The sequence below is a fragment of the Pavona decussata genome, unplaced genomic scaffold (genome assembly GCF_977016875.1).
Source record: "Pavona decussata unplaced genomic scaffold, jaPavDecu1.1 SCAFFOLD_155, whole genome shotgun sequence".
Lineage (NCBI taxonomy): Eukaryota > Metazoa > Cnidaria > Anthozoa > Scleractinia > Agariciidae > Pavona > Pavona decussata.
The window spans coordinates 3,027,593-3,053,619 of record NW_028145567.1 but is presented as its reverse complement, the minus strand read 5'-3'; the positions used below and the strand labels follow the sequence as shown (position 1 = coordinate 3,053,619).

The following is a 26,027-nucleotide window of genomic DNA, read 5'->3' as shown; positions in this document are numbered from 1 at the left end:
ACCCCTCTGGTTCGACTCTTGTAAGCGACCACCTCCCGTAAGCGATCACTAAATCTTGGCATTTTGGGCAGTCGCTTATTGGAGGTTCGACTTTATTATAAAACTATAGTATCATTCTTTCATTCGGACAGGCCACTTCCGGCTAAAACTGATGCCTCGATACACACCAAAACGGCCTAAAAAACTTGGCAGAAAAGGGATTGAAACTGTGAGACGGCTGATACAATTACTAGAATAAATAACATACAGTTGAAACAAGCACAAACGAATAGACGGAAAATCATCAATAGACAGCTGAAAAAAACGTATAGAGTATTCAGAAATGTTGAGGCTATTCATTTATTGAAACTGGTAGACATTGTGTATCAAATATTAAAAAAAAGCTAAGAATATTTTAATATTGTTCGTCTAGTGATGTAGGAAGTAATATATCAAACTCGAGGAAGAGTGTTTCCTCCGAAATCCAAACACCGAGAAGTACGTTGGAAAAACGAGGCGCAGCCGAGTTTTTTTTAACCAACTTCGAGGTGTTTGAAAGTAGGAGGAAACACTCTTTCGAGTGCTTGATATAGCTTCTCAAACTATTGATAATTCTTGGAGAAATTCGAAGCAAAAGTTCACAAAATTTTATGATAATCAGGATCACAATTCCAACCTCCTTTACGGCATGCAGTGATTTGCTTTGTTTTGGCTTGATGAATTATTAATGAGTTTGGGAAATGATTTTCCGGGGGCGTAAACCCAGGATGTAAAGAGAGCACATGACGCCCTCATGATCAATAGCCAATGACCGCGAGAGAGTCATGCATCAGAGATTTCTGTGCGAACAAGCCAAGAACACTTGTATTTGAGTGACGGATAGTCAGTGATAGTCCCTCCTTTGATGTTCCTCCTGGATGCTGATATGACCTCTCTCTCTCAAAGAAGCCCGTTCATTTTCTGTTTAAAACAATACGTGAAGGAAAAGGCAAACCTGTGCTTTCATATAGTGTCGGAGGTAAAACTTGACCTGTTCGTATGTACAACTCAAAAGAAGTTGATATGCGTGCTCTCTTTACAATCCTGGGCTTAACGGGGAAAATGGCTGGCTACAACACTGATCATTATTATTTAAAATCCCTTTTCGACTGCAATCTAAATTTATTTAGTGTATATGAAAAAGTTCTTTGATTTGAAATACCCTCTTAGGAGCCTCATAAAACATTATTGCTTTTAATAATATAGATCCTTTTTTTTCTGTAAAAAAAACAAAAAAGAAATAAATAAAAAAATCAAAAATAAGTTTTTTGTTTTTGAAGCTTTCTAGAAAAGAATTGATTTATCAATTTATTATAATTTAAGTTTATTGTTATTATAAGAATTAAAGTTATTATTAAGAAATATAATTATTTAAGTTTATTGTGATAATTTCTTATTACCGCTATTGTCACTGTTTTTGCGCAATACCACCTATGTAAATTGGAATGCAAACAAAATTGTTCTTCTTCTTGTTGTTTTTCAGCAAAAATTAGTCTACAGGTGTACTGTTTGTTTGTATATCATTAATGCTGACTTTTTGTACAAGCAATTGTTTCACCTATTAAGCGAGTAAGCGAGATAAAAACCGAACGACTTAAAAACAGTGGTGCTTTTGTTGCGCACGGTCAGGGGTCTAGGACGAGAGCAGATACTGTCTCAGATTCGCCTCGTTTTGATACTTAAGGAACAATGCCACAGCTGTTTCGTACTCTCCTTGGATTTTCCAAGTCGTAATATCCACAATGTAAGCTACAACCTCCAAACGGTAGCTCGATAGCTCTCCACCAACAACAGGACATTCCAGGACTAACGTCTACACTTCTTCTTCAAGATTGTGAGTTAACAGAATAAGTCAGTCTTTCTGCAGGGTTGTCTTGGAATGTATCTCAGGTCTTTTCTTGTCGTAGTCGTCGCCATACAAACTTCTGAGGAACTTTTCCACATTGTCTGACACTCCAAGGTATTGTCGATTGTTTATGATGACTATGGAGGATGTTTCAAACCAGCTCTCGGGGGAGGGGTACACATCAACGTAACGCTGCTCCAAAAGGATGTTCTGTACGGGCAAGAGTTTTTGCATCTCGTTAAGGACTCTGCTATCGAATAGTACGGCACTTTCAAGACTTTCTGCTCCTTTGAACAGGCGGCGCGTATCTGTTATCACGGTTGCAGCAAAGTGAGGGTATACTCTGCTTGTTGGAGGATTGGTCTTCCACGCCACAAAGTATCTGGGGCCCAGTATGCGCTGCATCAGACGGAAGCTGGCGTATCTGTCGTTATCAGCTTTGTGAATGGCAATGTCAACGTCGTCCGAGTACGGGATAAGGGCCTGGCTTCTCACGGCACCAAGGAGCGTGCCGTACACAACACGATAGTCAATGCCAACTTTATTCATGGCGTCCACAGTGGCGGACAGGATGTCATCCATGACGACATCACAACAGATCGGAAACCCATCGGATGCTGCCAAGGTGTTTGAGCGCGAGCTCAAGGATACTTCGGGGCAGAACTGTTTGTCGTCCGCACACTTGGTCCATTCGATCTTATCTGGACGCACGACGCGTAGAATGCTGTGAAGCTGGCCGAGCGTTGAGTAATCGATGAAATCTCGGGTACCTTCCAGGATGCCGCGATCACCGTACGTGAGTTCAGGAGAGAAGACACAGTTTGATAATTTGGCAATTTTCAAGGCTGCGTTTGATCGCACGAAAAAATCGAGATGGCTCATGCTTCCACAGTCAGCGCGCCACCTTAACGACAGAAACACATCTTTACGGAGAATGAAGGCCCCTTCTGCGATGTTGCACTCTTGATACCATCCTGACTGGCTCTCATCATTGGCGTCAAGGTAAATATTACCAAAATTGCGAATAATCATCGTCCAGTTTTTGACCAGAAATCTGCAAGCACTCAGGTGCAGCGATTCTCTGGCTTTATCGAATCCCTGCCCTCTCTTCTGAGCGGTGGTTCCTGTTGCCCCATCGTAGTCTGCATGCGTGTCAAGAAATTTTGTCAGCTTCAGTAACTCTTCTTGGTCTCTTGAAGTCAGCCTTGTTACACTAGAAGATTTAAACTTCGACTTCAACTTATGGGGAACCATCAACACGTACTTCACAGAGTTCATTGCTAGTCTTAACTCTACACTTTCTTCCGGCTCATAATCCCAGCCAACCATCAGCACGAATGAGCTGCCTTGGCCTTGAGCTTGGAGCGAGTTGCCGCTTCGTCTCAACTTGCTGTTCCGCCCTTGAGGGGTATTTTTCGGATAGCACCTCAGCTGGAGCAATGCGAATGTCACTCCACAGACCAGGAGAATCAGAACAAGAATCTTTTCCGACGTTTTGGCCATTACTTACCTTGGCATCCTATGAAAAAATCCATAAAAAATTAGCATATTATCCGGGAGACCCACGGTCTCTAACCTAAGCCCCACCACACCCACAATCCCCTCCCTTGTTAATTCGCAGGCTTGGGTTGTGGCCTTCGCGCTTCCGAATTTGCTTTCCTTCTTGTTCGACTTTTTTTTCTCTCTCATTTTTTTTTTCAGAAAAAAGTAAGAGACCAAGCACAGGCTAACTGGTACGTGTAGAAATTCGAGTTTACTGCTGACGGACGCCAAAATCACTGCACTTTATGTAAGCCTGTTCATGCATAATATGTTCTTAACATTTGGCCTAAAGTTCCCAACCAAAACGTTCTTATCAAAAGGCTCTTGTAAAACGTTTTTATTGCACCAAAGCCGACTGGTGATTGTGAAAGAATGATTAAACCACGATTATGTATTAATTATTATTAACAGGATACTTGAAATTCAACACCAACCCCGCTCACTCGTTGCCCCGCTAAAGTTCTGCGCCCAGATGTTCGAAAGCCGATTAACCTTAATCCCCGATTAAAAATTACCGAGGTTTTGATGTCGCTCATTAAAAACATTTTAACTGACTTTTAGCTAAAGGTAAAGAAAAGTCTAAGTCAAAGCTAAAGGGCAAATACGTGTTGGAAAAATGCTTTTTCTTTAGTAATTAAACTCGAATCAAACTTCACTTTAGCCCAGAATTAGCTTAATCGAGCTTTGAAAAACTGGGCCCAGGAAACTTTTTTCTATTTCCCTTGGGACTTAGCGGAGTTCAACTCTTCAAACGTTTCCCATAACAATCGATAAATCAATCGTTATCGATTTCTATCGATAATAGATGGTAATCGATTTCAACTTTTTTCTTCATCGATTAGTATCGATTGATTACCCCTGAAGAAATGCACGATCTCTGAATAGGCCCTTTCCTAGTTGCTTTGAACCTCATCATGAAAGTGAGGCTTCGTGAACAATTTTTATTATGAAATTGAAAATATGCAAACAAAACTAAAAAAAAAAAAGAAAAAAAAAGGCTTTGCACTTAGCCTCGCTTTCGTGATGAGGCTTAAAGCAACTCCGAATGGCCATTTGGATACGTCATATTACATGCACAGAGATTTCTCACACAGAATTATCTGTGTTTTAATAGTACCAGCCACTTTGGGATGTTTATCATAAACAACGAGAGTCCCGCCCCCGAAGGCTCTAAAAACCCGTAGAAAACGAGCTCTGCTATGTAAAGGTATAAAATGCTCCAAAACTCAAACTAGCCGGGCAGCTACAGATAGAGATCTGGGGCCCGTTTCTTGAAAGTCCCGGTAACTTACCGGGCCCGATTAGTGTCTTTCGTGATAAATGTTTCTTAACGGAAGTCAATTTTTGTTAGCTTTGAATACTAAATTCTGTGAAAGCATTGGCCAAGTACCTTGCGTGTAATCACTGTGTAATCGGCGAAAAAACACTTTAAAATATACTTATCGGGCCCGGTAAATTACCGGGACTTTCGAGAAACGGGCCCCTGGACGTGGTACTCGTCAACACGAAATAAAATCATATATTTTACCATCAAGGTCTGATATGAGATACGTTTTACATACTGGTCTGAAGAGAAGATACATGTTTGTCTTTTTCGGATTTGAAAAGTAGCAAACATTTTAATCAGTCTTAAATTCTGTGATACGGTAAGAGAAGTCCTATGCGCTGAATACCGTAGAATTTCGAAAGTAACTGAAGTAACGGCTCACCGAAAGTAACATTACCCCATTTGGCTCACTAAATCCGAAAGTAACAGGGGCTGTTACTTTCGAAATTCTCAGTGGGGTTAACGTTTCTCTCTGTTTCTCTCTCCTCCTCTCCCCCATTCTCCTGCCTCATACTCCACTGAGTTCCTAACTGATTGAACCCCTCCTCAATCCTTTGGGTTTATTTACTAGCTTAATTGTATCGATCTCTCATCCTCTAGCCACAACTGAGGCTGCGATTTTTGTCTTCCGTCAAGGTCAAGTAATACGGGCGACATGTCGGGCAACTGGTCTCGTGACAAATTGATGTCGTGTTGCAAAGTTTTGGCTGTTTGTTGCGCGTAGCACCACCTCCGCGCTCCCAAAAATTTTGGTGTTGCAAAAAGTAGAAACGAAAACAACATCAAAACTTGTTGCACGCTGAATAGGTAACCAGAGAACGCGTACAACAGCTAAAGAATTGGTCCGTTGGTCGTGGTCGAGGTTTTGGCGAAGACTTAGCATGACGGAGCTTCAACACAGCTACAATATTTTATACAAATCAATTTCCATTCAAGAACTTACGTGACTGAAGAATGTTAAGTTCCACTTACCAGGTAATTAATGAGACTGGAAATCCTTTAGTTTATTTGGCCGCCGGTTTGACTGTGTTAAACTCACAGAGTCTTAACAGAGTTTTGTGCGAGCTGAACTGTGCGGAAACGTCGAATAAAAATAATGTCAATCATTACACATCACAATATTTCATTGATTGGTGGAAAGGTCTGAAAAAAAAAAAGTTATGAAATGTCGCAACCTCAGTAGATATAAATGATGTCGTGCGGCTTGTCAGTCGTGGATTTTGAAAGGCACGAAAATGCACTCTCCCTTTCATCGGACTTGGGGAACGTTCATAGTCATGTATTTTGGAAGACTCATTTTACGGTTTCTCTAGCTTGGTGCAGATAGTGGAACCAATTGGATTAATTAAGAGTTTCTCTTCTGTCCAGGGTTTGGCCCAGTCTTCGATCACGTGCTGGTTTATTCCAAACGATAAGAAAGGTCACCCGAGAGGTACATCGTTTCATAACATGTACCTTAAATTTAACGGGAAATAACGGAAGCTGAAACGTAACTGACGCAAGGTGAACTTTCAAAATAAAGGAGTTTTTTAAGAAGCTTTCGCCTAGTTCATTTATAAGGAGGACCTATATAAGCGATCGATTGAACATGTTATGTTCTAACTCGATCACTGACTCTGGTCGGCTGATTGTCGCGCGGCCTCATCCGGAGAACCGAGGGGGGTAGTATCGGCAATTTTAGTAAAAAATTTCACAATTCTGCTTCGGCTATCTCTAAAATAGGGAACGGGGAATGGAGGAATGGGGAATGGGGAACGGGGAACGGGGAATCTCTAAAATAGGGAATCTCTAAAAGGGGGAATCTCTAAAAGGGGGAATCTCTAAAATTGGGAATCTCTAAAAGGGGGAATCTCTAAAAGGGGGAATCTCTAAAATAGGGAATCTCTAAAAGGGGGAATCTCTAAAAGGGGGAATCTCTAAATTAGGGAATCTCTAAAAGGGGGAATCTCTAAAATAGGGAATCTCTAAAAGGGTGAATCTCTAAAATAGGGAATCTCTAAAAGGGGGAATCTCTAAAAGGGGGAATCTCTAAAATAGGGAATCTCTAAAAGGGGGAATCTCTTAATCTCTAAAGCTTTTTTACAACCACTGTTTCGGCAGGCTTTTTTGTTGTCTGATACTGGGTAATAAACACCGCGCCAAATGAGCCTTGACCAATTACTTCCTGGCTCGTAATCTCGTCCCAGCTAAATTTTGGGAGTCCATCAAACGCCTCAAGCTTTTTTCTTTTGCTGGCAAACGCCAATGGAAACTTGAAATTGTTATCCATGTTGACCTGAAGCCACCGAGTTGAAAAAAGGTCGACCGAAGGTCGGGATGACATGTCTTATCTTAACACGTTCTTGCAGCCATTTCCCGCCATTTGGTACTACTGAAAGAGAATTTGTCTTTTTGGTATAAAAAAGCAGACGCTATTAAACCTTATATTCTCATTACTAGTCTTGTTAATTACGCCATGAAACGTAACCAGCCAGACACAATGAAAACATATTTAGCATTTGCAATTTGGGTGGCTTCCGGCCTACGTCAGACATGTCTTTATCCCAGGGAGATAAGCATGTCTGGTACCTGAGTGATAACATCATAGATAAGGTGAATTTTTTCCTTGACCAGCGAAACCTTTTTTTCTTGAAAAACATTGAGGGCGTTTGTTGCAACTTTCGAAAGGCATAAAAGGAAATTGGTTAGTTTTAGACATAAGAAAGGGCTTTTTTATTAGACATCGTTGTAAGGCCATTAGGGTTGATGGATCAATCGCAACACAAACACCGCGAATTTCACAATTGGCATTTTTGAACTGATCACTAGATAAGCTTTTTGCAGGCGTCCAGACGTCTGTCTAGTCCAGTTAATGATGGTCGACCCGTGTTACAGATGCCAGGCCCGGTTCCAGTTCCAGTCATTTTGAGTCTACGGCTTATTCAGAGATTCAATCGCGCTTTCATCTTAACCGTTTTGCAGTAAGATGCTGTAGAAAATTCGATTTCTCTTGCTGTACGTGGCCCTTTGGTATCAATTGGCATTTTTTTTTAGACCACCCCTACCGAAGATAACGACAATAATTTATTTTTATCTTATATATCTAGTAATTATGACAACAACTGTCAATAATCACTGGTTTTCACGTGACGTCACCAAATTCTAAAATTCAAAACTGGGAGGCCTACAAAATTTTTACCTTCATTCAAGGAAAGATTACCTAAAAATATGTCTGTTCACAATTTCTTAGCTCGATGTCGTGCTTCCTTTTGAAAATAGAACGGTTTCAATTTCCGAGTTTCCATCGTGCGTGACATAAGGAGGACGGCCGTGACAGAGCTTTTCCGTATCTTAAAAATGACTCTTCGGGTAATTTTCAGCATTCTAAACAATTTAAGTTTGAGGAGAAATATTAAGCTAAACATTCGAAAATTCACAAGGGCAAACAAACCTCTTTTCTGGCAAAAGTGAACTCCAGATGTTTTTTCGTATTTCCGGCCGCCATGTTTGTGTCCCTCAGAGGGACACAAACATGGCGTCTCCATACTAAGCTCTATAAATTTATGTGGAACATTTTATCAAATAACTCCAGTAGGGAATGCCGCACAGACCTGACACTTGGACAGATGCCTTTTTTATTTATCCTCTATACCATGTCAATTTCTTGACTTCATTCATGGAATGGTTTCGATTTTTTTTTTCAATGGCGTGACAGTGAAAACCGAGAATATTATTGGTTGTTGGCAAATGCTGTAAATGTCTCTTAGGAAAAACTCTACTTCTAAAACGTTCATAGATTTATCCAGTTTGTTGAAAGATTCTCCCGTTTAAAGATTCCCCTTTTTTGAAATTCCCCCTTTTAGAGATTCCCTATTTTAGAGATTCCCTGTTTTAGAGATTCCCTATTTTAGAGATTCCCCCTTTTAGAGATTCCCTTTTTTAGAGATTCCCACTTTTAGAGATCCCTATTTTAGAGATTCCCTCTTTTAGAGATTCCCTATTTTAGAGATTCCTACTTTTAGAGATTCCCCCTTTTAGAGATTCCCCCTTTTAGAGATTCCCTATTTTAGAGATTCCCCCTTTTAGAGATTCCCTATTTTAGAGATTCCCCCTTTTAGAGATTCCCCCTTTTAGAGATTCCCTATTTTAGAGATTCCCTATTTTAGAGATTCCCCGTTCCCCGTTCCCCGTTCCCCGTTCCCCATTCCTCCATTCCCCGTTCCCTGTTTTAGAGATAGCCATTCTGCTTCACTTTCCTGTCCATTCACGAGTTGTTAACCTGCGTTGCAGACGAACCATAACCCCCGGTTATTACCGAGGATTATAGGATACGAGTTGTGATTGGCACTGTCACCTTCCGCATGAAATAAAATATATAGCTTATCAACAACAACCGAGAAGGTAGGTAAGCTTTACTTCAGGGCTTGAACAATCGATGAAACCGATGATCGGAAAATCAATCGATCAATCGATGACAATCGATGCCTTGTTAGTTAATTGGTATCGATTGGCATCGGCCAATCGATGACCAATCGATAATCACACAAAAGTGGTCGTAACTCATCGATTATCATCGATTGGTATTAAAAAAAAAAAATTTCGGTATTCCACACGTTCCAGCATGTACGTATACGCTCTCGCAGTACGCACAAATGTTTCAGATTTGAATTCGTTCACCGGATTGTTTGTATGCAGATGCGACTGGAGACGAGTGAGCTCTGAATGGTGGGTGATGTACTTGTAATTATACTGAACTGTAATAAAATAAACCAGAATAAACGTGAATAGGCTTCGGTAATCACTTTATTACTTCTTTGTCACAACGAAGATGCATAAACTAAACAGGGTAAAAAATGAGTAAAGTTTACTGCATGCAGGCTTAAATGGGTGGGCCGTATAGTAAAAGCTGGAAAAAAAGAGACCATATCGAGAAACTTAGAGATGCGCGGGAAAAAGCTAACAACACAACATGTACAGCCTCTGTCCGAAACACAGTTACCACCGGTCATCTTGACTGAAAATAAAACGCATAAAAAATGAGAACCAATCGATGACAATCGATGTCAATGAACTGATCGATTGGCGTTGAACGTAGGGCACACTAGCCTCCTTTGCAAACGTTGTTTGTGTCGGTCCCATTCTCCCTTAGAATGGGACCGACACAAACAACGTCTGCAAAGGAGGCTAAGGGCTCTGTAAAAGGAAGACCGGATGGCGGCGGATGGCGGATGGCGGATGATAAAATGCGGATGAAAAAAATTAAAGTAATAAATAAATAAACAATTTCTTACGCCAAATTTCTTTTAGAAAATCATGTAAAAATTACGTGAAAATTAAGTACTGATTCATGCCGAAAGACTTACGCTATGGCTTGACCGTTTGTTATATGTTATGAAGTTGCACTAGAAAATAGCCGGAACAAATTTTTCTAACCGCTTTGCTTGACTTGAGGCGAGGGTACATCTGAAAGCTGTTTTTACGCCGCTTAAAATCGATTTAACGGAAATATCTCGCTCGCGTTTCAAGCAATACAAGAACCATTAGCTCATAACACAAATCAATGTTTGATTAGTTAAGATTTGATGTAGTTTAAAAATGAACTAACCGGCAAATCAAGTAAGTTATTTTGCTTACGATATACTGTCTACGTGCGGGTCTAGGGGTAAGCTAAGCCTTCAGTGGCCGTGTAAAACAATGATAATAAGATTTACCTCGACAGAAGCCGGAAGACATTGGTCAAAGCTACAACTAAAATGCTACTATCGCAATTTTGTAACATGCATTACAGTCAACCCAGGTCACGCGTTAAAGGATTTCCAAGAATGAAATGAACATTCGAATTTCGCTTTGTAATGTCCGACGTGTGAATGGAATGTTGGACATTTCTCTGGAAATCGTTCCGAAAAAGACGCATTAACTGAAAAAAAGATTCAAAATACTTGGGAAACAATTGTTATTCTTGAAATATTCAATTAAAATGACATGTAAATTTCGAAACTCCGTTCAAATTTCAAAAATATCGTTCACGGGTGACCTGGGTTGACTGTGAAACGCAAAAGGGCTGGACCAGCATTTTCAGCATACATGTACAGTGAACACAAAAAAGGTTAACAAAAATTGCCTGACTTTAAAAAAAGGTTGAAGATCGATTGAGTTTAATCAATTCATTAACTTAACTCACCTCTTCCAAACAAAAGTTGGCTGGCCCAAATCCGCATCGCCTTCCGACAACTCAGACATCGGTTAACCCAGGTGCGCGGTTCATTCACTCGAGTTATTACGCTATTAAACAAGCCTTTCTAGTACAGGTGCCGTGCACGTACAAACGCTCGGTGCAAAATTGACAACTATTTAGGGTAGGGTGGTGTGTCGATCAAGTACTGTAGTAGTAGTAGTGTAGTTTTCTTTGTTAAATGTTAGTTACTAATAAAGATGGGGGATAAAAGGACTGTAGTGGTGATGTTAAGTTGAAAAGTATGGATCCCGATCAAAAAGTACTTCTTCTTCGATGAAAGTGCTTTCTTTTTTTCGGATCCGACGATACATAAAGAAAAAATGTGGGAAATTTGTGATTAATAATTAATCAATCAATTTATTTATTATTTTCATCTGCATTTTATTATCCGCATTTTTCCATCCGGATTTTATTATCCGTATTTTATCATCCGCCGTCCGCCATCCGCCATCCGCCATCCACCGCCATCCGGTCTTCGTTTTACAGAGACCCGGCACACGGTGCTAAAAGCTCACGTAAGCTCGGTCAACTTCTGTCACCGTTGTGATGTTTTTCACTGTTCCCGCGAGAGGCGTTCTGAGGTCAAGGTCGTGACCTTCCAGATTTTAGAAGGTTCACTGTGATTGGCTTAGCGGCGGAAAAGAATGTGGCGCTTAGGTAAGCAGGCGTTTGTGGGGAGGAGGTAATACGATTCCCCTAAAAACGACTGCGTGGGAGGCTACCGGTCATCTTGACTGAAAATAAAACGCATAAAAAATGAGAACCAATCGATGACAATCGATGTCAATGAACTGATCGATTGGCGTTGATAATCGATAAAAATTGATAATCGATGAAATCGATAATCACAAAAAACCCGTGCATCGATTGTTCATCGATTATCAATATCAATCGATTAATTGGCATCGATTGTCATCGATTGATCGATTGATTTTCCGATCATCGGTTTCATCGATTGTGCAAGCCCTGTTTACTTGCATAAACATAAACACTTTTTTTATATATATAATAGCGTCTAATTTTGGCGCCGAGGCTGGACGTTCTTATATTTTGTTTTTCGCAATTTGAGCCTGAAAAGTTCTTAAGATGCCTCTTAAGTTATCTGTTATAGTATTTCAATAAATCTATGCGGACGTGACCAAGACACCTATTATTTAGGTTAAATAGGACAAGTACAGCAGATATAGACTGATATTTTATCCGTATTAACACTGTTCATTTTAAAAAACCTTTGGTCGTAATAAAAATGTTCTTAACTGACTATCAGCCTGGGTAATGTTCTTAGTATGTTCTTAAATTTTAGTTAATCTCAACCTCAACTGCAACGTTCTCATAAATAAGGTTCTTATATAACAAAAAAGAGTATAACTATTTATTGCTACAGTACTGCAAAAGAGTCCTAAAGTTCTGCTAACTAACGCAAACATAAAATACAAAATACTGCAAAAAAGAAATAAAAAATAATAAATTAATAATAAGGCGGAGTAGAGAAACAGAGTCAATAGGGAAGTAATTAAAAATTTTGTAAAAAAATCAGATTTCGATCAAATTCCCAAAAATGCTTCTCAACACAACAAAAAACATTTGCTTGTTTCGAATAATGAGATTTTGTTCGGATTTGTAACGCTTTCTTTGTAAGGCAACTTTTTAAAAGTGTGGCCTAAAATGGCCGCTGAAAGCCCTCTCAGAGCGGCAAAACTAAGATGGTCGCAATACAGCTACAATACGAATCGAACTGAGCTGAAAGTTATATTTATGTGAATCACTTATATAGACCATTCTTCTGAGAAAGTTTGAGAGATTTCATTTTTTCTCGTCCAAACGACGATAGTCGATATTTACAGAGGACGGCTCTTAAGACTTCCAAGTTAGAACTGAAAATATTTCGCCACCCGAATGAAATTGGAAAAGGAGTTGGAGGCGGTTAAGGTAGAGAAGCAGGGAAGGCGTGCTTTAGAACAGACCTTGTTTCCCTGGCCATTTGCGGTGAGAAGTCCCCACATGGCGCTCTTTAGTTTCTTCACGTCCATCTTTTTGGCGGTTTTGGCATAGCCAATGTCAATTTTCTGAACCTGTAAGAAAGCAAAAGAAATAGAAATAAAACACTGGACATAAGCAGAGTAACAGCGCCATAATCTAGACATAATGGTATGCCATTACTCTAAGATAAAGAAGTAACGCCAGCCTGCACATTAAATCAATGTAGGTGAGCGCCAACAACGTGATATAAACAGTGCAAAAGGGAAAACGGATGAATTAATAAGATTGAAAGAGATTATAGCGGTCAAAACTTCAGAAATGGCCAACGTACTTGTAGAACCGAAATGTACTTGAAAACCTACGTATCCACTGCTGAATGAAACTGCATGGTTTTAGTGTTCTGTTTTAGGCAACTATGAAATTCAGTGACTTTGTTATGCCCTAATGTTCAACAAGTTTCATGACCTTTCAAGGGTTCCTAAGAAGCTTTTGGACCTTTCCTTACTTTTCTTTGGCCGTGGATTGTGATAGCTACAATATTGGACAAAATTGTTAAGAAACTTTTAGTCAATCTACAAATTCCAGTGATACATCAACAACTCAGCCCCAACCCCCACCTCCCCCCCCCCATAACTGTTGGTCCGCCGCTGAAAAAAAGGGATGGATAATCGGCCGGCATTCAAAGCAACATTGAGTGAGGAGGGTGGGGGAGTGAAGGTTCACTCCTCTCCAGACGGCGTTTTACTTAAACAGGAAATTCCATCAGAACGTAAACAACTGACAAACAACATGTGTTTTTTTTTCTACGACCGTTACTGATAAAATTGCCTTAGTTTTCGGAATAAACTTTGTTAACCAAATTAGAAACCGAGGTCTTGTATTATTGTTGTGTAATATGAAATTTTGAGGCATATTTTTTCAGAGGACGCTTGAGTCATCAACTAACCCCTTGGGATCCATGTCACGCGTGACATGGATTGACTGTAACAAACGAGCACGATCATGGAAGGTGGCGGGGGTGTTCATAGTAAGTTCATGCACATTCTAGTTCAAGAATTTTTTAGTTCAAGGAAATATATTGTCTCGTACCTTGCATTTTTTGCCTCATTTCGTTTCTTAGAAGAATAAAAGGAAGTCAATTCAAGGAACCAATGTCCGCCAAAATACGGAACTGCATCGAGTGTTGTCACCGATGACCTATCCTAAGCTAGTAAGCTTTAGAGACTTAACTTTTTTATATTGGATTTAATCCTTTTTTGAACCACAAATGACCTGTGATGTTGAAAAACAAATTAAATAAAAAAAAAAGAAAAAAATGACCCCGACCCCGACCCCGCGTTTTACTGACACCCATTTTTCCCATCGGGAAAGTTTTACCGGATCACATTTCAACTTTAATGTTCATCAATATTCACTGGATGGAAATATCTCTGCAGAATCTTTTCCCTTTCTTCCAGAAATCTCTTTTGTGAAAGATTGCATTGAAGAAAAAAATAACTCGTTTTGTGGCCGCGGTAAAATAATTTTCCATGGGAAATAAATTCATCGAACACGACAGCGCTGCACACCCGTTGTACATTTCGTCGCGTCAGAAATAGATTTCAACCGCAAACTAGCCTGTGCAACTACGAAAAGACCATCCTCATCAAAATCGTTGCTATGTTCAGAAACCTTTTACAATACGAGTAAAGAGGGCTTTTCTCCCAGCCCTAGGTTCGCGAGTTAGTATAAAATCGAAATACAAAAATATCTGAAATATACACGCATCAGAAACTCACTGATCCGGCCCCGGTTTTTCCAAGAGCAGATTATTTTATTCAACGGATAATTCGCTATCCAACTTGTATGCAAATTAGCTCGCTTCAGTTTGACCAAAATAGTACGCTGGCCTGTGAGTTTCGTTTTTCTCCAAGATTGAAAGCGTTTTACCGAAAATGATGTGCATTATTTTAGAGTTCGACGGTGCCACGCAACAGGCGGACCGAAAATACTTTCTATTATTTTTAAGTTTAACAACGTAGCCGCTGAAATTTTTAACTCAGCTTCGTTTATTGCAAGTATTTGACCTTGGTAGTTTAATACACTACCTAAAAAAAGTCACGCAGCAGGCCGTACAATCGCACAACTTAGGGCTGTCGGAGGGTATAATCTTTGATTACTACTAGTTTTAGTCCAATTTTCAACCTAATACTAAAGGTTTAATTTTTGACAATTTTTGACGTTTTCGTGGCCAGGTTGGCTTTGACCATTTTTGGTCAATTTTGAACCTTATGCTATAAGATTAACCTGATTTTGTCCCTAGGGTGCCTTCTGTGGCCTATTCATCCCGGCCCTAAATCCCCCGGCCATGCACCTGGACCTTCGATGTGCCCTTTGTGATAACCACGGGATCTTGCAGTCTGACTGGTTCTCTATTCAAGGTTTATGAGGCAGTACAGCGTTACTACTTGTTCGGGAAGCCCACATTTTCAAAATAAACAGGTATTGTACCCTTTTTTTTTTCATTTGCTAGTGAGTAAATGATTTTGAGTATACCGTCGAACCTCCATGTGCGACCACCTCTCGTAAGCGACCACCTCCCATAGTTAACCGACCACGACCACTTTTTGAAGTGACGGCATTATAATTTTTCATTATTTTCAACCTCTTGTAAGCGACCACTTGAGACATGGGCTGATCTCCATGTTGGCTGTATGTACTACGCTACACTGAGTTTACAAGGACCTTCTGGTGACAACCTAGCACTGCTCGTATTGTAACTAGGAAAACGCATGCAATAAGTTCTCTTCGAATAAGCAGATGTACCAGACCTGTTCCCGGAAAAAAACCGCTCTGGTTCGACTCTTGTAAGCGACCACCTCCCGTAAGCGATCACTAAATCTTGGCATTTTGGGCAGTCGCTTATGGGAGGTTCGACTGTATTATAAAACTATAGTATCATTCTTTCATTCGGACAGGCCACTTCCGGCTAAAACTGATGCCTCGATGGCTGGAAAACTTGGCAAAAAAGGGATTGAAACTGTGAGACGGTTGATACAATTACAAAAATAAATAACATACAGTTGAAACAAGCACAAACGAATAGACGGAAAACCATCAATAGACAGCTGAAAAAAACGTATAGAGTATTCAGAAATGTTGAGGCTATTCATTTATTAAAACTGGTAGACATTGTATATCAAATATTAAAAAAAGCTAAGAATATTGTAACATTGTTTGTCAAGTAATGTAGGAAATGATTTTCCCCTGGAGTAGCCAGCCATTTTTCTCCTTAAACCCAGGATGAAAACAGAGCACGTGACGCCCTCGTGATCAATAGCCAATGAACGCAAGAGAGTCGTGCATCGGAGATTTCTGTGCGAACAAGCCAAGAACACTTGTATCTGAGTGAAGGATAGTCAGTGATAGTCATTCCTTTGATGTTCCTCCCGGATGCTGATATGACCTCCGTATCTCAAAGAAGCCCGTTCATTTTCTGTTTAAATCAATACGTGAAGGAAGAGGCAAACCTGTGCTTTCATATAGTGTGCTTTCATATATAGTTTCATATATTGACCTGTTCGTATGTAGAACTTTGGCAAAAAAAAGTTGATATGCTCTCTTACACCCCTGGGCTTAAGGGGGAAAAATGGCTGGCTACAACACTGATCGTTATCATTTTAAATTCCTTTTCGTTTGCAATCTAAATTTATTTAGTGTATATGAAAAAGTCCTTTGATTTGAAATACCCTCTTAGGAGCCTCATAAAATATTATTGCTTTTAATCATATACCAGTAGATCTTTTTTTTTGTGTGAAAATAAAATAAATAAAAAAAATAAGTTATTTTGTTTTTGAAGTTCTCTAGAAAATAATTGTTTTATCAATTTATTATAATTTAAGTTTATTATTATTAAAAAATAGAATTATTTAAGTATAGTGTGATTTCTTATTTCTTTCACTGTTTTTGCGCAATACCACCTATGTAAATTGGAATGCAAACAAAATTGTTGTTGTTGTTGTTGTTGTTGTTTTTCAGCAGAAATTTGTCTATATATAATACTGATTGTTTGTATATCATTAATGCTGACTGTTTTTACAAGCAAGTGTTTCATCTATTAAGCGAGTAAGCGAGATAAAAACCGAACGACTAAAAAACTGTTACAGTGGTGCTTTTGTTGCGCGCGGTCAGGGGTCTAGGTTCTGTCTCAGATTTGCCTCGTTTTGGTAGTTAAGGAACAATGCCACAGTTGTTTCGTACTCTCTTTGGATTTTCCAAGTCGTAATATCCACAATGTAAGCTACAACCTCCAAACGATAGCTCGATAATCTCCACCAACAACAGGACATTCCAGGACTAACGTCTACACTTCTCTTTCAAGATTATGAATTAACAGAATAAGTCAGTCGGTCTGCAGGGTTGTCTTGGAATGTATCTCAGGTTTTTTCTTCATGTAGTCGTCGCCATACAAACTTTTGGGGAACTTGTCAACATTGTCTGACACTCCAAGGTATTGCCGATTGTTTATGGTGACTATGGAGGATGTTTCAAACCAGCTCTCGGGGGAGGGGTACAGATCAACGTAACGCTGCTCCAAAAGGATGTTCTGTACGGGCAAGAGTTTTTGCATCTCGTTAAGGACTCTGCTATCGAATAGTACGGCACTTTCAAGACTTTCTGCTCCTTTGAACAGGCGGCGCGTATCTGTTATCACGGTTGCAGCAAAGTGAGGGTATACCCTGCTTGTTGGAGGATTGGTCTTCCACGCCACAAAGTACCTGGGGCCCAGTATGTGCTGCATCAGCCGGAAGCTGGCGTATCTGTCGTTATCAGCTTTGTGAATGGCAATGTCAACGTCGTCCGAGTACGGGATAAGGGCCTGGCTTCTCACGGCACCAAGGAGGGTGCCGTACACAACACGATGGTCAATGCCAACTTTATTCATGGCGTCAACAGTGGCGGATAGGATGTCATCCATGACAACATCACAACAGATCGGAAAACCGTCGGATGCTGCCAAGGTGTTTGAGCGCAAGCTCAAGGGTTCTTCGGGGCAGAACTGTTTGTCGTCCGCACACTTGGTCCATTCGATCTTATCTGGACGCACGACGCGTAGAATGCTGTGAAGCTGGCCGAGCGTTGAGTAATCGATGAAATCTCGGGTGCCTTCTAGGATGCCGCGGTCAGCGTAAGTGAGTTCGGAAGAGAAGACACAGTTTGATAATTTGGCAATTTTCAAGGCTGCGTTTGATCGCACGAAAAAAATCAAGATGGCTCATGCTTCCGCAGTCAGCACGCCACCTTAACGACAGAAACACATCTTTACGGAGAATGATGGCGCCTTCTACGATGTTGCACTCTTGATACCATCCTGACTGGCTCTCATCATTGGCGTCAAGGTGAATGTTACCAAAATTGCGAATAATCATCGTCCAGTTTTTGACCAGAAATCTGCAAGCACTCTGGTGCAGCGATTCTCTGGCTTTATCGAATCCCTGCCCTCTCTTCTGAGCGGTGGTTCCTGTTGCCCCATCGTAGTCCGCATGCATGTCAAGAAATTTTGTCAGCTTCAGTAACTCTTCTTGGTCTCTTGAAGTCAGCCCTGCTACACTAGGAGATTCAAACTTCGACTTCAACTTATGGGGAACCATCAACACGTACTTCACAGAGTTCATTGCTAGTCTTAACTCTACACTTTCTTCCGGCTCATAATCCCAACCAACCATCAGCACAAATGAGCTGCCTCGGAGCGAGTTGCAGCTTCGTCTCAACTTGCTGTTCCGCCCTTGAGGGGTATTTTTCGGAAAGCACCTCAGCTGGAGCAATGCGAATGTCACTCCACAGACCAGGAGGATCAGAACAAGAATCTTTTCCGACGTTTTGGCCATAACTTACCTTAGCATCCTATGAAAATATCCATAAAAAATTAGCATATTATTCGGGAGACCCACGGTCTCTAACCTAAGCCCCACCACACCCACAATCCCCTCCCTTGATAATTCGCAGACTTGGGTTGTGGCTAGGGACTCCCTGGGTTGTGGCCTTCGCGCTTCCGACTTTGCTTTCCTTCTTGTTCGACTTTTTTCTCTCTATCATTTTTTTTTTTCAGAAAAAAGTAAGAGACCAAGCACAGGCTAACTGGTATGTGCAGAAATTCGAGTTTATTGATGACGGACGCCAAAATCACTGCACCTTATGTAAGCCTGTCCATAATATGGTCTTAACATTTGGCCTAAAGTTCCCAACCTAAACGTTCTTATCAAAAGGCTCTTGTAAAACATACTTACTGCACCAAAGCCGACTGGTGATTGTGACAGAATGATAGAACCACAATTAAGTATTAAAATTATTTTTAACAGGATACTTGAAATTCAACACCAACCCCGCTCATTCGTTGCCCCGCTAAAGTTCTGCGCCCAGATGTTCGAAAGCTGATTAACGTTAATCCCCGATTACAATTAACCGAGGTTTTGATGTCGCTTATTAAAAATATTTTAACTGACTTTCAGCTTAAAGTAAAGAAAAATCTAAGTCAAAGCTAAAGGGCAAATATGTTTTGAAAAATGCTTTTTCTTTAGTAATTAAACTCGAATCAAAGTTCACGTTGGCCCAGGATTAGCTTAATCGAGCTTTGAAAAACTGGGCCCAGAAAACTTTTTTTCTATTTCCCTTGGGACTTAGCGGAGTTCAACTCTTCAAACGTTTCCCATAACAATCGATAAATCAATCGTTATCGATTTCTATCGATAATAGATAGTAATCGATTTCAACTTTTTTCTTCATCGATTGGTATCGATTGATTACCTCTGAAGAAATGCACGATCTCTGAATAGGCCCTTTCCTAGTTGCTTTGAACCTCATCATGAAAGTGAGGCTTCGTGAACAATTTTTATCATGAAATTGAAAATATGCAAACAAAACTAAAAAAAAAAAAAGAAAAAAAGAAAGCTTTGCACTTAGCCTCGCTTTCGTGATGAGGTTTAAAGCAACTCCGAATGGCCCATTTGGATACGTCATATTACACAGAGATTTATCACTCAGAATTATCTGTGTTTTAATAGTCCGAGCCACTTTGCGATGTTTATCATAAACAACGAGAGTCCCGCCCCAGAAGGCTCTGAAAAACCGTAGAAAACAAGCTCTGCTACGTGAAGGTATAAAATGCTCCAAAACTCAAACTAGCCGGGCAGCTACAGATAGAGATCTGGGGCCCGTTTCTCGGAAGTCCCGGTAACTTACCGGGCCCGATAAGTGTCTTTGGTGATAAATGTTTCTTAACGGAAGTCAATTTTTGTTAGCTTTGAATACTAAATTCTGTGAAAGCATTGGCCAAGTACCTTGCGTGTAATCACTGTGTAATCGGCGAAAAAACACTTTAAAATATACTTATCGGGCCCGGTAAATTACCGGGACTTTCGAGAAACGGGCCCCTGGACGTGGTACTCGTCAACACGAAATAAAATTATATATTTCACCATCAAGGTCTGATATGAGATACGTTTTACATACTGGTCTGAAGAGAAGATACATGTTTGTCTTTTTCGTATTTGAAAAGTAGCAAACATTTTAATCAGTCTTAAATTCTGTAATACGGTAAGAGAAGTCCTATGCGCTGAATACCGTAGAATTTCGAAAGTAACAGAAGTAACGGCTCACCGAAAGTAACATTACCCCATTTGGCTCACTAAATCCGAAAGTAACAGGGGCTGTTACTTTCGAAATTCTCAGTGGGGTTAACGTTTCTCTCTGTTTCTCTCTCCTCCTCTCCCCCATTCTCCTGCCTCATACTCCACTGAGTCCCTAACTAATTGAACCCCACCTCAATCCTTTGGTTTTATTTACTAGCTTTATTGTATCGATCTCTCTTCCTCTAGCCACAACTGAGGCTGCGATTTCTGTCTTCCGTCAAGGTCAAGTAATACGGGCGACATGTCGGGCAACTGGTCTCGTGACAAATTGATGTCGTGTTGCAAAGTTTTGGCTGTTTGTTGCGTGTAGTACCACCTCCGCGCTCCCAAAAATTTTCGTGTTGCAAAAAGTAGAAACGAAAACAACGTCAAAACTTGTTGCACGCAGAATAGGTAACCAGAGAACGCGTACAACAGCTAAAGAATTGGTCCGTTGGTCATGGTCGAGGTTTTGGCGAAGACTTAGCATGACGGAGCTTCAACACAGCTACAATATTTTATACAAATCAATTTCCATTCAAGAACTTGCGTGACTGAAGAATGTTAAGTTCCACTTACCAGGTAATTAATGAGACTGGAAATCCTTTAGTTTATTTGGCCGCCGGTTTGACTGTGTTAAACTCACAGAGTCTTGTGCGAGCTGAACTGTGCGGAAACATCGAATAAAAATAATGTCAATCATTATGCATCAAAATATTTCATTGATTGGTGGAAAGGTCTGAAAAAAAAAGTTATGAAATGTCGCAACCTCAGTAGATATAAGTGATGTCGTGCGGCTTGTCAGTCGTGGATTTTGAAAGGCACGAAAATGCACTCTCCCTGTCATCGGACTTGGGGAACGTTCATAGTCATGTATTTTGGAAGACTCATTTTACGGTTTCTCTAGCTTGGAGCAGATAGTGGAACCAATTGGATTAATTAAGAGTTTCTCTTCTGTCCAGGGTTTGGCCCAGTCTTCGATCACGTGCTGGTTTATTCCAAACGATAAGAAAGATCACCCGAGAGGTATATCGTTTCATAACATGTACCTTAAATTTAACGGGAAATAACGGAAGCTGAAATGTAACTGACGCAAGGTGAACTTTCCAAATAAAGGAGTTTTTTAAGAAGCTTTCGCCTAGTTCCTTTATAAGGAGGACCTATCAGCGATCGGTTAAACATGTTATGTTCTAACTCGATCACTGACTCTGGTCGGCTGATTGTCGCGCGGCCTCATCCGGAGAACCGAGGGGGTTAGTATCGGCAATTTTAGTTAAGAATTTCACAATTCTGTTTCACTTTCCTGTCCATTCACGAGTTGTTAACCTGCGTTGCAGACGGACTATAATCCCTGGTTATTACCGAGGATTATAGGATACGAGTTGTGATTGGCACTGTCACCTTCCGCATGAAATAAAATATATAGCTTATCAACAACAACCGAGAAGGTAGATAAGCTTTACTTGCGTGAACATAAACACTTTTTTTATATATATAATAACGTCTAATTTTGGCGCCGAGGCTGGACGTTCTTATATTTTGTTTTTCGCAATTTGAGCCTGAAAAGTTCTTAAGATGCCTCTTAAGTTATCTGTTATAGTATTTCAATAAATCTATGCGGACGTGACCAAGACACCTATTATTTAGGTTAAATAGGACAAGTCCAGCAATCAGCCTGGGTAATGTTCTAAGTATGTTCTTAAATTTTAGTTAATCTCAACCTCAACTGCAACGTTCTCATAAATAAGGTTCTTATATAACAAAAAAGAGTGTAACTATTTATTACTACAGTACTGCAAAAGAGTCCTAAAGTTCTGCTAACTAACGCAAACATAAAATACAAAATACTGCAAAAAAGAAATAAAAAAAATGATAAATTAATAATAAGGCGGAGAAGAGAATTAAATTTCATCAGACTATATTATTGTTTCTTAAATCAAAACAGGAAGAAGCTGCTTATTAGCAACATAATCAGAGGAGTTCATCAACGCTACAATAAATTCTGTGATTTGTAAATGTTTGAAGTTTGGAAATTTTATATTAGTAATCTATTTTATCATAAAGTTATTTCTAATTGATAAATAATTAGGACAATGAAATAGAAAATGAGCTTGTTCAGTTCATCCTCGAGAGAGTGAGCTCGTAGCCGGAGAGAGCAGAGTCTTTTACACCTCAATATTTTCTTGTATCTACCTGTCTATCTGACTTTGTGGTTGCCTATTCTTAATTCTGTCAGGGATTTTTCTGGTCAAATCCAGAGAAACAGAGGGTGTATAATCGCTTTTAAATATGCTATAAAATTCTAGTTTCTGTGAATGCTGAAGGGTTTGTCTCCATTTGGTTCTTGATTGCGTTGTCCGTTTTCATCTGGCGATGGGAACAGGGCCCTTGAACGTAAATTTCGCAACGCTGTTACAAACACGGTTAAAAACAAAGGAAAGAAAAAGAGGCACCCAGAACTGCGTAAGGCCTTAGTTTGCATGCTACCTTTATTGTACGAAGAGTCAAAACAAACCATGGCACACGCCCCCAACACCTCCCATCTGGGGCGAGATCATGCATTCGAAGGAAACAATTATTATGTAATACACTTCTGCTCGCGTTCAAGCTAGAGTTTCACTGGATCCTCAGTTGTGATAGAAATGCTACAATTAGGTGAACGAGTTTATTTTGGTTTCTATTGGAAACAATGTAAAACAAAACTTAAATAATATTTTGATCCCTGATTTTGATAGCATGTAGCTCAAAACACGGACCATTTTTGGCTTGGGATCAAATACCCCCCGATCGAGAATACTTACTGCTGATTTGTTTCGCGCGAGTAGTTAGATATTTGGGCATATAGGCACACTTTTGAAAATATCACTGAATTCATACCTGATTCAACAATGACTCCTGCAACGGAGACGTCAAAAACCTAAATCCTCGGTTTCTCAAAAACCTAAATTTTTATCCTCGGTTTTTCAAAAACCTAAATTCTCACTTTCATAAATGACACCCAACTCACAAACAATCATCGATTAAATCCAACCAACTCATCAATCGCTGATTTGAATGATGAAGAAAAAAACCGATTATAACCGGTTTCGAAAAATTATGTAATCTAATTTATATGAACAACCAATTTGATCACAATGATAAAACATATTTTATTCATCCAACATTTGAAAATTACGGAGCCTCAGTTGATGGTTATATAATCAATCGAAAAAGATTAGAACCTAGAAAAGGACATTTGTCTGAGAATGGCTATTATATAATTTCTCCGGGACGTAACAATACATGCCCCGCTCATCGATTCGTCTATGAGGCCGTAAATCAGACACATATTTCTCCTGGATTGCAAATAAATCACATTGATTCCAATCGCCAGAACAATTCAATTGTAAATTTGCAATTGGTTACAGCCTCTGAAAATATGAAACTCATGCACAAAGCCAGAAAAGAATTTTTGAACAGCTCATACTCTGAAGAAGAATTGCAAACAGTCAATAGATTAATGGAATTTCCACCAATGGAAGACAATGATTGTGAGTTTACACGCACAGAAAATAAGTTAATCAATAAGATGTATTACAGAATGTGTCACGATATGGATGACATTAATTTTCCACTTTACAATGATTAATCATCAATGAATACAAGGGTTGTTTGGCTATGTTTGATGTATTTTTGGGGTCTCATACATTTACTGTAATTTTTTACCTTAACTATTTAAAGCGATAATTATATAATACATTATTGTATGAGAGAAATGAAAAATCAAAAATCTGAAAATCAACTTTTGGATTCATCTACAAAAAAATCATCTAATAATACAATGACTACTAATGGTAAAAAATATTATATTCACCCAATTTACAACGAATATGGTGCTTCAAAGTCTGGTAAAGTTATTTATTTTCAGACAATGAATAAATTTTCTGGAACTAATAATCATACAGGGTATTTATCAGTTACTGTTAAATCAAATGATAATAAACAAAAAACAATGCAAGCACATAGATTTATTTATGAATGCTTTCATGGTGTAATACCAAATGGAATGGTAATTGACCATGTTAATGATATCAAAGATGATAACCGAATAAAGAATTTACAAATGATGACACAACAAGAAAATTGTTTGAAAACAGCAAAGAACAGAGATTATGCATTTGCAGCAAATAATCACAAAAACCGGAGATGTGTTAAGGCAACAAATTGTAAAACCCAAGAAGTGAGTTATTTTAATAGTATGTATTCAATAAAAGAACATCTTGGAATTAATCCTGGATTGGTTAAAATGGTTGCTGAGGGATTAAATATGTGTAAGACAGCAATTTCCAAAATGAATCATCAAGCATACATTTTTGAATACATTGAACAAGAAGAATTACCAGACAATCATTTTAAATCATCCAATATTAGACCACGAAAATCAACTGATGAAGAAAAAAGAATGAATCAAAAAGAACGAGTTAAAAGATGGCAAAAACAAACATTTACATGCCCAAACTGCAACAAACAATTAAAAAATGGAAGTAAATATTTGCATAAAAAATCTTGTAATTAATTAGTTGGTTTATGTTTGTAGTTTAGCGACCTGTGTATACTCAATGAGTGTATACAGGCCGTATGGCTCAACAAATAAATAAGAGATTGCACCCGTCAGATGTGCAACGGATATCTGACATGAATGTTGTTGACAGTCGACATTCATTAGTAAATTTGTCAAACGCATCAAATAAAAATAATCTATCTATAAAATATATGAATAAATCTAATCTATCCAAATTAACGAAAGAACAGTTAATTGAATTATTACTCGCTAAACAAAAACCGGTTCCAATGCCGAGAACCAAGAAAGTGAAACCAATACCCTATCCACGAAAATCAGTCAAACAAATGGTAAAAGATTATGAGAATACAATCATCAAGCCGCCAATGCAATTCAGAGATCGACCAATTGTTCAACCAAGAAACAACATTATTCCTCCTCCAAAACAATTTGCTGATACACTAGTCCCGAAGCCAAGAATGAAGAAAATGGCTCCAGTTCCAACACAAAGAACTCAAATCACAGAAGTTGCAAGAGCATTCAAGGGATATACAAAATCTTATGAAGTTGGAATTAAAAATGAAACAGATCCTTTGATTCAAATGAGTTCAACCAGATTAGCGATTGCTCATTTTATGAAACAATTATTAACTCAAATGAAAGGAATTAAATTTATTGAAACTTTGAACAACAAAAAGGAAACCAAACTGTTTCCAGAATTGGATATTTTAATAGTAAACCAAAAACAATAACTAATGCCAATGATTTTCAAGAATCTTTGGATGTTAATGTTGAACAAATTATGAATGATATTCACAAATGGATTAGTGAAGGTTCAGCTTGGATAATTAAATCAATCAATGGACATTACATTAATATTATCAAATATGAGCCTCTTACTAGAAGTTCTTACA

At 39.1% G+C, this 26,027-nt stretch overlaps 1 protein-coding gene and 1 pseudogene across 2 annotated transcripts; both read right to left on the bottom strand.

Moving 5' to 3' along the window:
- Positions 1–325: 325 nt before the first annotated feature.
- LOC146465885 (uncharacterized) lies at positions 326–5,861 on the bottom strand. Its single transcript, XM_085128114.1, has 2 exons — positions 5,706–5,861; positions 326–3,383 (listed from the first exon to the last, which is right to left on the bottom strand). Exon 2 carries the CDS (start codon positions 3,365–3,367, stop codon positions 1,871–1,873), a length of 1,497 nt encoding a protein of 498 aa, XP_084984240.1. The 5' UTR covers positions 3,368–3,383; positions 5,706–5,861; the 3' UTR covers positions 326–1,870.
- A 10,571-nt stretch (positions 5,862–16,432) lies between these two features.
- Positions 16,433–21,526, bottom strand: LOC146465884 (uncharacterized; annotated as a pseudogene). Its single transcript, XR_014868190.1, has 3 exons — positions 21,343–21,526; positions 21,153–21,239; positions 16,433–18,810 (listed from the first exon to the last, which is right to left on the bottom strand). The product of XR_014868190.1 is annotated as an uncharacterized LOC146465884 (transcript).
- Between the last annotated feature and the right edge of the window lie 4,501 nt (positions 21,527–26,027).